Consider the following 17633-nt stretch of genomic DNA (forward strand, 5'->3'; position numbering starts at 1 on the left):
TGCTATAATCTATTTTACCTCAATTTTTTTTTTTTACACAAGACAGCAGAATGGACTCCAGGATTCTGCCAGCTGTCCAGCAATCTGTGACATCCCCGGTAAATGGTCTTCCCAAAGCAGGCCGCCACCTGCCAAATGGCAGGGAGCATAGCAGCTGCCGCCTCTTATGCCCTGCACCTCTAAGCTTTCCCACCATTCTCTATTCCTGACTCCAAGTGACAGAGAAATTCCAAAGAGAGCTTCTAACTAACTCATTTGATGTTCTGTGACCAAGTCCTGCTTCCTAGAAAAATCACCACTTGCCATAGAAGCAGGTTCATATTGTGGCATGAAATAGGAATTTCTTTCACCTTGAACTTTAACTACCACACTTGTAAAATTAGTTATTCCCGTGGCTGTCCATGTTACAGAGCCTAGCGGTCCATCCCTGAGGGTGGAAACTCAGGGCAGAAATGAAAGCAGAGTTTTCGGGTGAATACTACTTACAGGCTTGCTCTCCATGGCTTCTTCAGTTTGCTTTCATACAACCCGGACCACCTGTCCAGAGATGGCACAAGGGGCAAAGCCCTTCCATATCAACCATTAATTAAGAAAAAGACCCCACAGACTTGACTGCAGGCCAGTGTTAGTGTTATAGAGGCATTTTCTCAACTGCAGTTCCTTCTTCCCAGATGACTGAGCTTTTGTCAAGTTAACAGGAGGAGGAGGAAGGATGAGGAAGGAGGAGGAGGAGGAGGAGGAGGAGGAGGAGGAGGAGGAGGAGGAACACAGCTAACTGGCACAGTAGCACAGGTTGTAGAACACATTGGGTTCCCTCCTTTGAAAATACCCTTTTATGTTCCTGTTCTACATGCCCTAGAATTCTGTCTAGAGCCCTTCTTTATAGAAATCATGCTTGCCTATTGAAATTTATCCCCACATCTTGAACACTGTGTGTTTCTAAGTTCTCTCTATAATGCCCTAAACTCCTCCTTTGTGCAAATACGATGGGCTGATCACTCTAGGTTAAAGAAGAACAATAGAGGAGGATGTATGTCCAGCATACATAAGGGTCGACATTACCAGGGTGCTCTAATGTAAAAAAGATGATAATGGGTTGTATTAATTCCATATTCCTGCGCCTTGCCATTCAAATAGCCCCCACTTGAAGCAAAAATAGCAGAGTGTGAAGAGGCTATTCCCCACAGAGTAAGCACAGTGGGGAGAGAACATGTGGGCGGCCTTTCCTTAGTGTCTCAGGGTTTCTGATTGAAGTACCTGGAGGGGTGCTGAATAACTGGCAATGGGCTCACCAAGTTCTGTTACCCTGAAACGATGAGGAGTATGGCTGTGACCTAAAGGGTTTCAATTTCTAGCACCAAGACTTAAATGCGCCTGTTTTATACATGGTAAACTAGCGTGAGGGTGGAAGAACTGTGGATTTGTCCACTTGGTTAGCTCTAGCACAGAGCAGGAGATGTTAGCACTGGGTATTAGAACATCTTGCCAAGGGCTAAAATCCATGAGGCTTGGCTTTACCTCTAAAAGTAGAATTTAGAATAATAAGCTAAAAAGATAAATTTGGCCTCTAGTTATAAATTTCAGCAAAGATATTCTGAGAGCAGGAATTGTTGTGTGTGAAAGGAAGGAAGGAAAGAAGGAAGGGAGGGAGGGAGGGAGGGAGGGAGGGAGGGAGGGAGGGAGGGAGGGAGGGATGGAGGGAGGAAGGAAGGAAGAGGGAAGCCCACAGCTTATGCAAGTCATCAAAGTGTAACTAGATAAAAGCAGCATGGCTGACATGTCACAAAGCTGGTGGGTCAATTCTTTTCAATTATGTCAAAGCTAAAGAGCATCATGGCTTCCATCTATAGACCCTCTTCAACAAGTCCAAGGGTATGTTTTTAGAGGAGCATATGAAGTTGCTGTGGTTATAAGCATAACCACGTTCCTGCAAAGAATATGAATAAGATGGAACTTAGCTTTTAAAACACATGGGTTCTAACCTTAGGTTCCCCTCAAAACTAAGGTTGGCATTGATACTAAAATTAAGTCATTGCCAAAGGGAATTCTGATTAAGTCATTTGTTCCTTCAAGGCCTCTGTCTACTGGCCACACCCCATGTTACAGAGAGCAGAAGGAAAGCACGCTGTATCCCTTGTGAACAACCATCCCACAGAGATGTAGCATAGCATGAAAGCTCCAATTTTTCAGTCATCAATGTAATATCATTCCACATTTCATTTACCCCCCTTTTAGAAACCACATGATCTTATGGCATTTCATGTCAGTGACATAAGGCCGGTCCCACACTGTTCCTTTACTTCCCTCCCCCCCATGTGATTCCAAAACAAAAGTGACAAATTTTAACACTGCATATGTTCAAAGACCTCTGCCAAGAAGGGGAAAAAAATAGCCTTGGCAACAGCAACTAGAATGTCACCGTTTCTTTGTGATCCACGAGGAAACTGTGCCCTTTGCCTTGTCAAATTAACATGAGATTTGCGTGTGTGGTGTTCAGAAGGCTGATGGATCATTTCTTCAATGGGTTTCTAGTTCTGTCTCCCAAGCTGGGGGAACCTATTGAACTCTTTATAAAATCCTGGATGGATCTGAATGTTTGGAAGCACAGAGGAATCAGCTACTTCCACGTAACTCAAACCAACATCTTAAGGCTGGGAGACATTAGTGAGTGTGGCTTACTGCGTAATCATGAAGATCTAGATTTGGATTCACAGCAGTTGTGTGAAAAGCAGGGCATTGCTTCACATTCCCGTAATTCTGGTGCTAGCCATGAGGGAGCAGAAGCAGGAGAGGAGCTAGAATTTGCCGGCCTGCCAGCACACCCAACAAACTCCAGGTCATGTAGAGCGACTGAGTGAAGCAGGAGGACACCAGATGTTCTGCTCTGGCTTCCATATGCCTTTGTATAGAGCATGCTATGTATAACACAAACATACACACATACATATAAACACACACACAGAGACTAATATATTTATTTCTAAATGGCACTAATGATAAACTCAAAACAGTTTTGGTCTCTAGCTGCCACTGGGAGACTACACAGTGTAGGTAACATGAGGTGAGGTCTAAAACCTCAGATAGAAATGAGAGATAACGTGGGGAGAATGGGGTGGAGGGTGAGAGGGCTGGGAACAAGAAGGAAAACTAGGAAGGGGGCACATCTCTTTGTCAAGCTGGAGGCCTGCGACAGGGTGGGCTCCTGGGAGGACATGGGTGTGACTATAACTGAGACTCCTAACAAGGTGGGAACATGAAGACTGAAGTGACCACCTCCTAGCCAGGCAGAACTAGTGGAAGGAGGGGAACAACAACCCACTGACAAAACCTCTGATCTAAAATTTATCCTGCTTACAAGAAGTGCAGGGATAATGAAGGAAAAAAGATTGAGGGAACATCCAATCAATAATTGGCCCAACCTGAGACCCACCCCATGGTAGAGAGCCTCCCCTGACACTAACAATAAATACTCTGCTATGCTTGCAGACAGGAGCCTAACTTGACTGTTATCTGGAAGGCTCCAACCAGCAGCGGATGGGGACAGATGCTGAGACTTGTAGCCAAGCATAGAGCAGAGTTCTGGGTTCCTGTGGAAGAGAGGAGAAGGATGGAAGGACCCTCACAAGAAGACCAACAGAGACAACTAACTCAGTGGCATGGGGGCTTTCAGAGCCTGAGACATCAACTGAACAGCATGCCTGATCTGGACCTAGCCCCCTGCACACATGCAGCCTACTGGAGGCTGGGTCTTCATATGGGGTGCCTGGCGAGTTGGGGTGGGGCTGTTTCTAACATGGACTTTATTGTCTGCTTTTGGACTACTTCCCCCTGGCAGGGCTGCCTAGCCTGGCTTCGGGGGATGAAGATATGCTCACCTGGTGTGATCTGATGTGCTGGGGAAGGTTAATATGGGGAGAGGAGGTTCACTTTTCTGGAGGTAAAGGGAGAGGGTAAAGGGGAAGGAAGGAAAGTGGCGAGACTGGGAGGAGGGAAGGGAGGGGGCACCCTCAGGATGTAAAGTAAATAAACGTGTGTGTGTGTGTGTGTGTGTGTGTGTGTGTGTGTGTGTGTGTGTAAGAAACGAGAGCTAAATACTCCCCAGGCTGAGACTGCATCTAGACAGCATCTCATCTAATCAAACCACATCTGTAAGTGACAAAAAGTAACATCACAGGTTTTGTGCTTCCCTCAGAAGGCACAGAGTAAACAATTGAAATGACATAGAGATGACTCCTAACATTTTCAATAACAATCTGTCTGTATAAAATTCATACCTGGCAGAACCTCCAGAATGTGTGCATGATGCAATACAGCTTCTAGTTTCTTCCAGTACAAAATAAAACCAACTTTGGGTTTAAAAAGGCAAAAGTGGAAGCCTCCTGTGTCATTCATTTTCAGCTCTGGCTAGGTACCCACTAAATGAAGCAAAAGTTTCCCCCAGTGACTCGCTCATTCCAGGACAGGATCAGGATTTGTTGGGGTAGTGGTAGTATTATGAGAAAAAAATCAGGAAATCTCCATGGCGTAGCTAAAGTTTCCAGATCCCACAGTCTGCATAGATGAGCCTATGATCAGCCTCAGGTGAAGTATGTTCTCCCATTTAAAAGGTTGGGCAGGACCACGGCTTTAACTAGAGCTTCCTGAAATGCTAAACACTTGCCTGTCTGCTGTTTTATAAGTAATTGGTAGCAATTCCTCCACTGTGCAACGGAGACCTAACTAGAAATTCTAGATGATCACGTATGAGTTCCGCCCAAAACTAGTGGTCTATCTCAGACTTTATTGTTCAGGACTTATCTCCTAGAAAAAAAAAATGTTCTTGAAGAGTTAACACATCCATTGCATGCTATAAAATGAATGCTCCCTTAGGAAATTTGAAATATTGAATGTGACCCTAATAAATTGAAAATATCTCAGCATGTCAGGTCCTTTGCAGCCTTTAGAGTGAAAGACAGCCTGTTCTGCTTTTATGGAAAAATTACAACTAGGTACGCTGCTCTAGGGACCAATACCAAATGCCATATGAGTCCCTGGTGTCCATCGATAGAGCAGGCACCGTAAAAACATTTCTTAGGCTAACTTCCAGAAATGAATAGGGGTGTCTCAGAGCCCTGGAGTGGAGAAATCATGATTTCACATGAAATGATATTTTCAGTTGCATGAAAAATGAGGAATGCGTGAAGATGTATATGATACCCCACAGCAGACACCCCAAAGTTAGAAGCATGGGCCACATTTCCACATTATCCTTTTACTTTATTTTTCTATCACTGTAATAAAATTACTCCTTGAGAAAAATGGAGCATTTCCAGAAAGGTTACCATAGTAGCCGTGGTCATGTTTTAATAGCCAACTCACACTCTTTTCCTCCAGCTTTCTGAACTTGGCCAATTCTTACTTTTATTTTAGCTGAAGACCCTAGTGCATAGCTTGAACCCCTTGCCCACCTCTGCCGCAACGTCTGGTCTTCTCACTCTGTATGTTAACACTTCCACCAAGGTTTCTCTATCTTTGTATTTACATTGTGAATACAGATGTACAGTACATCTGTACTGTGAGATAATTCATGTCTCTGAACTCATCACAGTAATAACTCAGCTCTTAGCAGTATATTTAAAAAAAAAAACTTTTGTTCTTCAGGTTTTCTAGTTTTCAATTCTGGGATAACATTTTTGGGCCCAATTCTCTCCTCCTCCTCCTGAAGCTTTCTTGCTTTTCTTTCTTTCTTTCTTTCTTTCTTTCTTTCTTTCTTTCTTTCTTTCTTTCTTTCTTTCTTTCCTTCTTTCTTTCCTTTCTTTCTTTCCTTTCTTTCTTCTTTCTTTCTTTCTTTCTTTCTTTCTTTCTTTCTTTCTTTCTTTCTTTCTTTCTTTCTTTCTTTCTTTCTTTCTTTCTTTTCTTCTAAAATGATGCTTCATCTCACCCACAACTGTATAATTTGTTTAGCCAGCCTCCCTCTTGCAGGCTGTATGGTGTCCCTAAACCTGTTGTGAGAGCCATTCCCTCACTATTCAGAGGTGGAGAACACAAGCTAATAAGTGAACTTAGACCAGAGGAGTCCAGCTGGGCCCTCAGGGTGTGGAAGTGCTGTTTTATGGCAGCTGCCAGTGATTTGTGAAATTACATAGAATCCAACCGACCACTGTGTTCAGAAAAAAAAGTGTCCTAAAGTTTCAGAAATAAAAGGATTAGTAACTGGCAAACTGCGAAAGCTCACCAGTCACATGACACCAGCCACTTATTGTGTGACAGCTGAGTCTTAGGAGAAGGTGCCACTGGATTATAGGCTCACCTGGAGAAAGGAAGCATGGCCACTTATGGGGAACCACCTTGTATTATCCTGATCTTGGTTTGTTAGGAAACTTTCAAGGGATTTGATAAACTAAGAGTCTCATTGCATGCACCCTTCCCACCAAGCTTAAGGCTGGCCTTGTCTCATGCAGAGCTGACTGACCAATGAGTAGACAGATGGATCCCAATGTGGCTATGTGTAAGCAAGCAAATTAGGTGAACAGCAATAAGAATGGTAATATTATCGTGAAATAGCAGTAGGGAAATAGCTGAGTGAGGAGGACAATAAGAATGCCATGCTTCTTGCTGTGTGCATGGTTTGGAATTCCAGTCACCTACCAAAACTGCCCAAGGCCTGGTCTTGAGCCACTAAGACTTCCTTTTCATCCAGCATAGTTCACTTCTGTCGCAATTCTCTACTTAAGCTCTGTGAACACTTCTTCCAACCATCTCACACTAGGACGAGACTTTGGTTTCACCTGGTCTCTCTTGTTTTATGTTGAGGTACAGGCAGGAATAACCAGCCTTTATATTGAAAAAAAATGCTCGGATTTCTAAAACATGCTCATATTAGATTATCTGCAAATAGTTTTTCTTGTTCCCGATTTTATTTTATTTACTTTTCTTTTTTCTTCTTTTAATTAATTAATCAACAGCCCGATTGTAGCCTTCTCCTTCCTCTCCTCTTTCCCTCCCTCCCTGCATATCCCTATTATTTTCTATATAATTTCATGTAAATATGCCTTGTAATATTTCTCTTCATCTCAGTAAATACACAAAAAGTTTACCTGGGTGCACTGTCCAAATATTCAGTTCTCATTCTTGACTGTCTACTTATGTCCAATTCCATATCAGACACTATATTGGATTCACCTTTATAATAGATATCACTATTTTTGCTGATATTCAGCTTTTCCTATTATGTCAGAACTTCATTTTCTTATTTCCTGGAACTTAATTATTAGATGCCCTTTATTGAAAAAAAAATGTTATATGCAAAATTCCTATGTTTATGCATTTCCAATGATGAGATGATGTTTCTGTCATCCTGGGTTCCTGATCAATCCAATGCTCTGTGATGACTCAAGACATACAGTATTGTGAACAAAAAATAAACCATTGCTGTTTTATAGCACTGAGAGTTGGGGATGGTTTGTAACTGCAATAAGCTAGACAACTCAATGAAAACAACCTTTAAAAGTTCTACTTCAAAGTCTATCTTAAACCTCCTCCCTGCTACTACGTTGATTTGAGTTTCTCAGTTGAATCCTTCTCCACTATTTCTAAAGGATATTTTCCAAAGAGTAGCAACCTTTTCTGTTTAAATATGAAAGAGATAATGTTATACTCCCTTAGCCCAGACCTTTCAGGAACACTGTTCTAGACTCGGAGTATGGTCAAAATCTCCCTATTGACCAAAGCACCTATTATTTAACTACTGCCAGTGTCTCCAAATTTGTCTCTTGCCATTCTTCCATCAATAATCATCACACCCCCTCACCACTGCTAGCAAGCACTACACTAGTGCCCCATTCTGCCTTTGTCTTCTTGTTCTCTCCTTGTGGAATATTTTCCCTCAAGATCTCTGTGTAGCTTAGCTTATTCCCATTATAAAAAAAGAAATTCTTTTTTTCCCCCAAGGTTATAGCCTCAGAAGAGTCTCAGTGTCTTCTAAAACCATACCTCCTCATAATCCATTATGTAATTATGATACTTGATTTCATAAAGAACTCTTTGGGCTGTCTCAATTCTTTATTTACTTCATTTGGTTCTCTCTCAACAGATTATGAATATCAAAAGGCAGGGATTATTGTTTGTATTTGAGTGCTTTGTACCCGGCAGAAATGTGCCTGTTGCTTAGTGGGTTTCAGCAAATATTTATTAAATGAAGGAAATAATTCATAACTCACTGAATAATCAAGATGTCAAAACAACACTGCAACAAAAACACAAGTGAATTGGAAGTAATATTCTTTCATAGATCTTTAGCCTGGTTTTTTGGTTAAGTAGAGCAAACACTAAATCAATATACTATTGAATATCAGTTTGCATAATTTTAACTATCACCACTTATAATTTATTTATTCAGTGAAATCTGATGTGTCCAAATTAACTTGATTACTAGTACATACTAGAACAAGGAGTTCTTGAAAGGTAGCAGCATAAGATATATTTAATGTTATCATGACTAACATGTTACTCAGTCAGAACGGCCTAAATTTTCTACAATGCCCAACATGTATACAAGAAAATGATATGAAATCAGAAGATCGGCTGAGAGACAGACTAGGCAAGAGAATTTTTTTTCAGGTTACTCCCTAGACAGCTTTACTGGGATCAAGGCACTACTATAATTTGCCAATGAGCTGTACATATAGGTGGTATGTTTTCTTCTTCATCATCAGATCCTCAATGGGAAGTATTCACAGGCACTTGTATCATGGACCAAGACAGCAAACTTTAACTTCCTTCACCCTGTGTATTCTTGAGTTCTTATTAAGCAGAAAGGAAGGTTATCATTAGCATACCTGCAGTGTTATCAGCGTTCAATCACATGGCATGTTATGACTTTTCAGAAAAAAAAATGGAGGAATATTTTCTATGATGAAGACATATGTGGACAATAAGTGTCTTCAAAGGAACTCCACTTCCTTCTCTGGCCTCAGTGTTACTGGAGTGAGGAACGCTGGGAGACACAAGGCGAGAGACTAACCCTCGAGACCTTCCGTTCTGGAGAGTCTTATCTAATTCTTTGTTGCTAGAAAAGGGTGATTGTGGCATTTTCTGCCATAAATGCCCCAGAAGACTGCTGTGAAGATAAGACATGCTTACAAGGTAGATGTAGTCGTTGCTTGTTTTTCCCTTCCTTCTTGGAGGTGAGTATCATCTAAATTGAAGTTATAGTGCATATGAATTTCAAATTTGCACAGAGGGAAGAGAAGAGAGCAAAATGTACATATTTGGCCAAACGGTCTTTTCTTCTACTAGAGGTTAACAATATCTGTATCTGGTTAAGGAATGTTGAAATTGTAGTAATTAGAAAATGGCACTGCTTTTTCTTTAAATGTGCAGAACAAAGCTGGTTCTCAATAGGAAATGTGCACAGCCTGTTTTCCATACTCAGCCATTTCCAAATATTCTGTCCCCTACCTAAAAAGAAAGCTAAATTCACAATCACAAACGGAAACAAAGCTCACTGTAATAATGAAGTTAATATCTAAAGAGGAAAATCAGAACAATCAGAGCAGGGAACGGTGCACTAGCCTGTGCGTTGTCTGAAATCTCTCTGCTGTTTTGGTGGGTGAACAGACAAACCCCTGGAGTGTTCAGCTTCTTGTTTTAGCTGTATTGCTGCTTTATTGAAATGAATCATTCTCTTGCTTATCACTCTACATGTCCCAACATATTCTGTAGCCCTTACTGAAAAAGTACAAATGGAGATGAGATGCATACCCCACTGAAAGCATTTCACTTCACTTCAAACAAACAAACAGACAAAAGTGGCCATACGGGCCAGTTGCCAGTCATACAACTCTACCGAAGTCCCACACCTAGAAATCTCATTAGAAAGGGGCCTAGTTATAATAAAGATGGAGTTGGCTACTGCGCAATGCGCTGACAACAAAGACAAAGGGACTGTCTGTGGAAAACAGCACAGGAAGAACCGTCAACAAATGCATTCCAACCTCCTACACACACAACCCATACAGCCTGAAAAACATACAGAGGAGAGTATGGGGAAACGAGTCTTCTCTCCTAGCTCATCTTCTCCACCAAACTGTTTATTATGCCTACCTCAGCCAAATGATTGCAGGAGAATATTTACCCCATGAAACCCAAAGTGAAGTAAAGCCAGACGGCACTGGCCTAAAGAGCGGGTCTGGTTGATACTGAGGCAGCCTCTCGGTTGCTGTTCTAACACAGAATTAAATCATACTCTCAGGAGTGTTCTTTGTGTAGGTCCTCTTACCTCTTGGTGATTCTTGGCCAGCCATTCCTTAATCGTTCCTAGAGCAATGACTGCAGCAGGCTCATTTGGAAAGCCTAAATGAAGAGCATAAGAAAGCAAGTGAATAAAACAAGGAAGGGATGCATAAGTCAACCAAGGGTTAAGAATGGATTGATCTCATTATATACCATTCCGTTCAACAAACAAGTGGAATGAGGCTGGTGGTGATAAATTTTACATGGATGTGAAACTTTGGGTTGATGACATGATGCTAAAAAGACTAGCTGCATCTCTGCATGAACTCAGCGGCTGGTTCTTTGATTACCGCCCCCTGTGGGGTGCAGCCTTGCAAGGACACAGGAAAATGGTGCAGCCAGCCTTGATGAGACCTGATAGGTTAGGGTGAGATAGAAGGGGAGGAGGACCTCCCCTATCAGAGGACTAGGGAAAGGGCATAGGGGGAGAAGAAGGAGTGTGGGTGGAACCAAGAGGAGATGAGGGAGGGTTCTACAATGAGGATACAAATTGAATAAATTGTAATAATTAATTGATTAATTAATTAACTAACTAATTAATTTTTTTGAAAAGAAGACTAGCTCCATACCAGTTACAAAAATTAAGGATTTAATAACTACAACAACTAAAAATATTCACATATATTTAATACCTTATAACATACTTTCTTTATTCTCAGTAGAGCTCAGATCAAAGTTTACTATCTGCCGCAGCTTTTTAAAATTGAAAATAAAGTTTTCCCTCATACAATATATTCTGATGACATCCTCCCAGATGCACCCCAGCATCCAAGTCCATATCTGTCTTGTTCTCTCTCATTAGAAAACAGATATTAATCTAAAAATAATAAAAAAATAAGATAATATAAAAACAAACAAACCTAAATAGTACAAAATAAACAAATGAACAGAAAAATCAAAGAAAAAGCACAGAAACACACAAATTGGTGAACTCAGAAATCCCACACAAAAAAACTGGAAAACAAAAACCATAACATACAACCAAAAGACCTTTGGAGTAAAGGTGGAAAGGGAAAGCAAACAATACCCAAACATTATGTGACAAAAAAAAAAAAAAAAAGAAAAAAGAAAAAGAAAAATAATTCCAAAAATAGCATTGTGTTTGTTTTCTGTTGGCAGACTCCTCGGCTTTAAAATCCAGTAAATTTGGCTCAGAGAAAACATATGGTTGGTGTGGAATCATTAGGTCAATATTCTACATGCCACAGGGCAAGGATTACCAAATAGCTGCATGAAAGATATCTATTGTCAGGATTCAGAGGTGATAATTCCAGCTCTACTTGGAGACCCTAGAGAAGATGTCTGGGCTGAAAGCCACCTCAGCTACAGTAGCTGATTTCACCTCAGCAGCAAGAGTGGCAGAGCTATGCTTCATCTCAGCATGGACACACATGTGAGGAATGTCAAAAGTACATCCAGGATGGCTTTTTAACTAATGTGACCTGAACACATCCCTAGACCACCAGAATCATTATACGCTCTGCCGTATAATGGAGGACCCTGGGTAAGATGATCAATCCTCAGTCAGAAAGGCAAACCGGATGGACATTGGAAGAGGGAAAAAACAGGGAACAGGACAGGAGCCTACCACAGGGGGCTTCTGAAAGAGTCTATTCAGCAGGGTATCGAAGCAGATGCTGAGAATCATAGCCAAACTTTGGGCAGAGTGAAGGAAATCTTATAAAAAAGGGGGGGGCAGGTAGAAAGACCTGGAGGGGACAGGAGCTCCACAAGGACAGCAACAGAACCAAAAAATCTGGGCCCAATGGTCTTTTCTGAGACTGATACTTCCACCAAGGACCATGAATGGAGATAATGTAGAACCCCTGCACAAATGTAGCCCATGGCAGCTCAGTGTCCAAGTGGGTTTCCTAGTAAGGGAAACAGGGTCTGTCTCTAACATGAAATCAGTGGCTGGCTCTTTGATCACCTCCCCCTGAGGCAGCATTACCAGGCCACAGAGGAAGACAATGCAGCCAGTCCTGATGAGACCTTATAGGCTAGGGTCAGAAGGAAGGAGAGGAGGACCTCCCCTATCAGTGGACTGGAGGAGAGGCATGGGGGGGGGGGCAGGATTGTGAGGGAGGCTACAGCTGGGATACAAAGTGAATAAATTGTAGTAAATTAAAACATAAATTAAAAAATAAAAAAAAGTAGAAGAAGGAGTAATCTTACAGACTCACATTTCTCTGATGGCAAAAGAGGAGTGACTACTTTATTAAAACATTCCTTAGGCTCTGTATTGGTTTCTTCATCACCATTAAATACGCTTTCCTATTAGATATACTTTTCTGGATTTCCATGTTCCAGTATGTCTCATTTTGGTCTTTTTTTTTCCGTTTTTAAAAATTATCAACAAGAACAGAATTGAGTGGCATTTAATGTGTTTATTACATTACATGGCTATCTCTGTCCCCCGAGTACTGTAGTGATGCCTAAAGGCACTCCGTACCCATCAGCAGGCATCCCAAAGCTCCGGGCCTGTCCACATCTCACTACCATCAGCAGAGTCTCCTCCTGAGCTTTCCAGTGTGCCTTCTTCTCTACCCTGTATCCTCTTTTGTTGGACCAATTTGTCTCAGGTTCTTTTCTTTTAATTTTTATTTTTTATATTAATCACAGGTTATTTACTTTGTATCCCAGCCATAGCTCCCTCCCTTATTCCCTCCCAATCCCACCCTCCCCCTCCCATCTGCTCCCTGTGAAGGAGTCTGGTAATTGGAATTCTGCCTCCTGGCCTTGGCAGATGCAGGTCTTATCCATAGTTCCATTTCTCGGAGACTGTCCTTGGAGGTCTCTGCAGGCGGGGGGCTCTGAGCCTGAGAAGTAGATAGCAAGCTCCCTGCAACCCTGGGAACCAGACAGCAGACTTTGTGTGACCTTGAGTGAATTCTTGGATGCCTGGGCAGGTGGCGCAGATGTGTTGCTACCATGAAAAAAAATTGCTTGTACCCTTTGCTTTGTAAGTGTTGTTTGCACATTCAGCAAACTGAGACCTTGATCAGAAGCCTATCTTGGTCTCCATTCTTCGGGTCTCTGTCTCCCCATTTCCACCCCCTTTTTCACTTAGACCCTGTTTGACTAGCCCATGGGACAGGTCATCCCTGCCCCTCTCTAAATCCACTGATAGGAGAGGTTCTCCTCCCCTTCCATCTGATCCTAGTCTATCAGGTCTCATCAGGACTGGCTGCAATGTCCTTCTCTGTGGCCTGGGAAGGCTGCTCCTCCCTGGGGGGAGGGGGAGGTCAAAGAGCCAACCATTGAGTTCATTTTTGAAACAGTCCCTGTTCCCCTTACTAGGGTAACCCACTTGGATGCTGAGCTGCCATGGGCTACATCTGAGCAGGGGTTCTAGGTTATATCCATATATGGTCCTTGGCTGGAGAATCAGTCTCAGAGAAGACCCGTGCCCAAATATATTTGGTCCTTGTGGCACTCCCATCCTCTCTAGGTCTTATTAACTCCCCCTTCTTTCATATGATTCCCTGCACTCTGCCCAAGGTTTGGTTGAGTCTCAGCGTCTGCTTTGATACACTACTAGGTAGAATTTTTCAGAGGCCCTCTGTGGTAGGCTCCTGTCCTGTTTCTTGTTTTCTCCTACTTCCAATATCCATCCCATTTGTCTTTCTAAGTGAGGATTGATCAACTTACCCCAGAACCTCCTTCTTGTTTAGCTTCTTTAGGTATACAGATTTTAGTATGTTTTTTAAAGATGTGTCAATTGATTGTCATTTCCAAGTTCTTACACCTAGCCTTCTTCCTACAGTCTACTTTAGTCAGTTTTAGCATCAACCACTAAGTTGCTTCTGAGATGCCTTCTATCCACAGCCTCTTATGGCAATGTCTTGCCTAACAAAGAGAGACAACGCTGTGTGTAGAGTTTCTCTGGTGGCAAATACACAGGACTGTGTTTATACTGATGACTTAGCTCTCAGTGGCCTTCAGGGGATCAGTGGGAAAGATGAGCAACCAAAGCAGTACCCTCATTTGCAAGTACTCAAGAACAAATAATGCTTTTCTGACTAGGTTTTTTTGCAGGCTTTGCTAGAAATCATATTAGGAAGCTATGGGAAAATGACAAGGCCAACATCCATGTGTTTTAATTTATAAACAAATGGGAACCTCTAAGGTATGAAAAAAAATGCTACATTGTTTTGACAACTTGTAAATCCTTCTAAAAGATTTTGGGTTTATTGTCTTTAAATGAATCCTTTGTAATATAAAACTTTTAAAATTATTATAAAAGATGTTAATTAGAAAACTAGTTATTTTATTAAACAAACTATTATTGAGCCAAAAAATCAAGTTTCTGTCCAAAAAGTCTGAAGTTTATGGAAGGAAATAAATGAGTAAATATGCAACCATAAAACAGCAAAAAAAAGCCCAGTAGGATAAGATAACACAGATAAAGAGCACTAGGCAAGAAATGACAGAAGTTTAGGGTATGGACAAGCAGAGTACTCATTCAGGAAAACATTGTCTTCAGAAGTAAATAGGCAAGGAAGTGATGAACAGGCAGGGAAAGTGATATCGAGATTTAAAAAAAAGAGGAGGAGGAGGAAGGAGAAGGCAAAGAAGAAGAAGAAGAGGAAGAGGAAGAGGAAGCATGGGGTTGCACAAAGGAAGGAGGGTATGCATTTGACACCACAGAGCCTTGCTTAGCCATCCTTTCCCTGATTGAACACTGGCACCTGTAGCCACACTTTCCTTGACATGCTCTAGTACGAAGACACAACCTGTCTTCTTCACGGCTTGCTGGCTCTGGTAGTGCCTTGCTCTGAGTCACTGCTGTGTGTTCCCAGTTTCCCTGCTGCTGACTGAAGCCAGAAGTATGTGTTCCTCTGGAGTATGAACTCTGCTGCTTTCCTTTTCCTTTGATCTCAACTGAGGTAATATTGGTCCTCAAGTGGATAGATGTACTTGATTCTTAGCTGTGCTGCTTTAGTCTTCATGGCTTCTCCAACCCACTCAGTACCCTGGGCTTTGCAACAGTCTTTCTCAAATGCCACCACTGGAAACAGCAATGCAGTCTTTGTTGATGCCACAGCCCATCAGTGTCTGTCACAAGCACCTCTTTCTGCACCACCCTTCCAGAGGCCTCAGGGGCCCTTTTCAGACTTGTCTTAATTTTCTCCACTTATTCTCTCCTCAAGAAATTCTTCTCCAACTTTAAGGTATATTTAGTAATTACTCAAAACATCAAATTACAGGGCTATGGATATCCAATAAATACTGTCATCACATTCAATTGCAATGGCCAACTGCATTAACACTCACCTTTAGAAGACACAATTCCCCACAGATGAAATTAGACACGTTCTTATAGAACCATGGCAACCAAGGGCAGCTCTCAATTATCCATGACCTCTCGGTCACTCGCATATACATCAAAGCCTCTGGCTCAGAGTTATGGTTTTCATCATGATCTCAGGGGTCTCTGGCTCCTTGGCTGATTTCAACACCCAAGACTATGACCTACCCAATGCCTAGCTGTCATGTACTTGACCTGTTCATCTTCAAAATAAACCTCCTCCATTCCACTCCAGATGTATCCTCCTTAACCTCAATGTAACATTTCCAATCTGAGGTTAAGAGAGAAACTCTCAAGGCCTGATTTCCGTTGGTGTTCTCAGCTGCTCTCTAAGCCACGCCCCTTCGTAGGCACTTCATGCCACCTCTCTCTGATGCCAGTCCCAGTCAGTCAGCATTAGTGCTCCTCCGGGAGCTCTGGCTGCTTTTTCTCTAGGATCATCTCTTGCTGCATTGCTGCTTGCTTTCCTGCTTCACTAGAGCCCCACTGGCTGCTTTTTATGTGTTCCCTCATGTGGCCATGTAACTTGCGTAGAGATAAAAGAATGAGAATTATAAACAAAATTCCCATACTTTACTGTCTAGGCCTGACTATGTGGAGCTCACACCATGGTGACTTAGGATGCATTGTGCAGCCTGACTCCGAAAGAGCTATGGCCCTTGTACAAATGGCCAGTCTCAAGAAAAACAAATTAGGCTATAAACTTTACTACTCAAGAAGAAAGTAAGATGCCAAGCCAGCTATTCAAATATTGACCCTGACCAAATGGCCCACAAAATAAGACCAAGTAACAGCCTATTTAACTACTGCAACGGACTTCCAACCCTCCCAGACATCATATTCCCTCCAGGAATTTACCTACTGCCTTCTGGCACTGCGCTTCATTTTTTTTTTCTTCTCTGTCTCTGTCTCTGTCCAACCCCGCTCTTCATGTGTGAGTGTGTATGCGTGTTACAATTCTGCATATCTCATGTCAGGACAACTTCTGGGTCTAGGGGATTGCACTTGAATTACCAGGCTTGGCTGCAAGTACTAGTACCCATCAAGCCATCTTACTGTCCTGATAACTTTGCTCTGTGTCTGTGTCTCTTACATTATTTTGTAACTGGTTGCGCAGACCTTGCCCAGGCCACTTCGCCTGGCAAGTGGGTGGCCCACCTAAGGCAGTTAAATGATCTTCTTTGGAGGACAAAGATGACTACAGTCTACAAAGTAGGTTTCTACTTTCTTTGGCTTTTCTCTAACTGCTGATCCTGGCTTCTTCTTTTCTTCTTCTTTTTTCCCTGAAGGCTTTAACCCGTAAATGTGACCTCCCACCCCAACTCTATAAAAGCACACATTTGCTTCAGCTCCCGTGGCTACCCTTTGGCTACAAGTGTTTTGGAGGGGTGTGTGTTTAAGTCCCTAACCTTTATCTTTCTGTCTTCATTCTTGCTTCCCTGTTGTGTCTCTCTGAGCAGGAAAAGGGTCTCCGTTCTTCCTTCCTTTACATCTCTCCCTCCAGGAAAAGGGCAGGAGGGAAGAGTGCATGTCCAGCATTTGTCACTGTCTGTCCATAGGTCAGGGTTACTAATCTGAGGGAATTCTAATTGGCTAGGCTTTTGCTTCTACAAGACAGTAAGTCCTTCCCCATGACAGATCAACCTGTTTGTGGCCAGGTTTCAGTTTGAGTCTTCATTCAAGATCAGTGCAGAACTATATGCTAGATGTTTTGGATCAGTAACCAAGGTGGCTCCAGAGAGCAGCTGGGCCGGCTCCCTGAGCTTGGCCCAGGTAGTGTTACCCAGGCCCGTTAGAGACAGACCTGAGCTCCATCTCCTACTGCGTGGGTGGTGCACTACTGTAGGCCACAGTGTGCTGGTACCCTCATCTGGAATGTATTTTTAGGAATCTACACTTGCCCCTCACAATCTGAGAAATAGATTTGTGTTATTGTTTGTTTGGTTAACAATACCTGCCATACAGCTCCTGGAGCAGTCACGCTAGTCTCACATAACAGTCTGAGCCATACAGCTCCTGGGGCAGCCATACAGCTCCTGGGCCATCATAC

General features: G+C 42.4%; 1 protein-coding gene across 6 annotated transcripts in view; it reads right to left on the reverse strand.

Annotated features, from left to right (window-relative positions):
* The window catches only part of Macrod2 (mono-ADP ribosylhydrolase 2), a 1832027-nt gene that overhangs the window by 438255 nt on the left and 1376139 nt on the right, over positions 1-17633 (reverse strand). For all 6 annotated transcript variants that reach the window (XM_055602641.1, XM_055602643.1, XM_055602644.1 and 3 more), the window contains exon 8: positions 10259-10332. In XM_055602641.1, coding sequence (XP_055458616.1) covers positions 10259-10332 — 74 coding nt within the window. The remainder of the gene's footprint in view (positions 1-10258; positions 10333-17633) is intronic.

This window comes from Psammomys obesus, unplaced genomic scaffold (assembly GCF_907164565.1).
Source record: "Psammomys obesus unplaced genomic scaffold, mPsaObe1.curated_primary_1811, whole genome shotgun sequence".
NCBI lineage: Eukaryota > Metazoa > Chordata > Mammalia > Rodentia > Muridae > Psammomys > Psammomys obesus.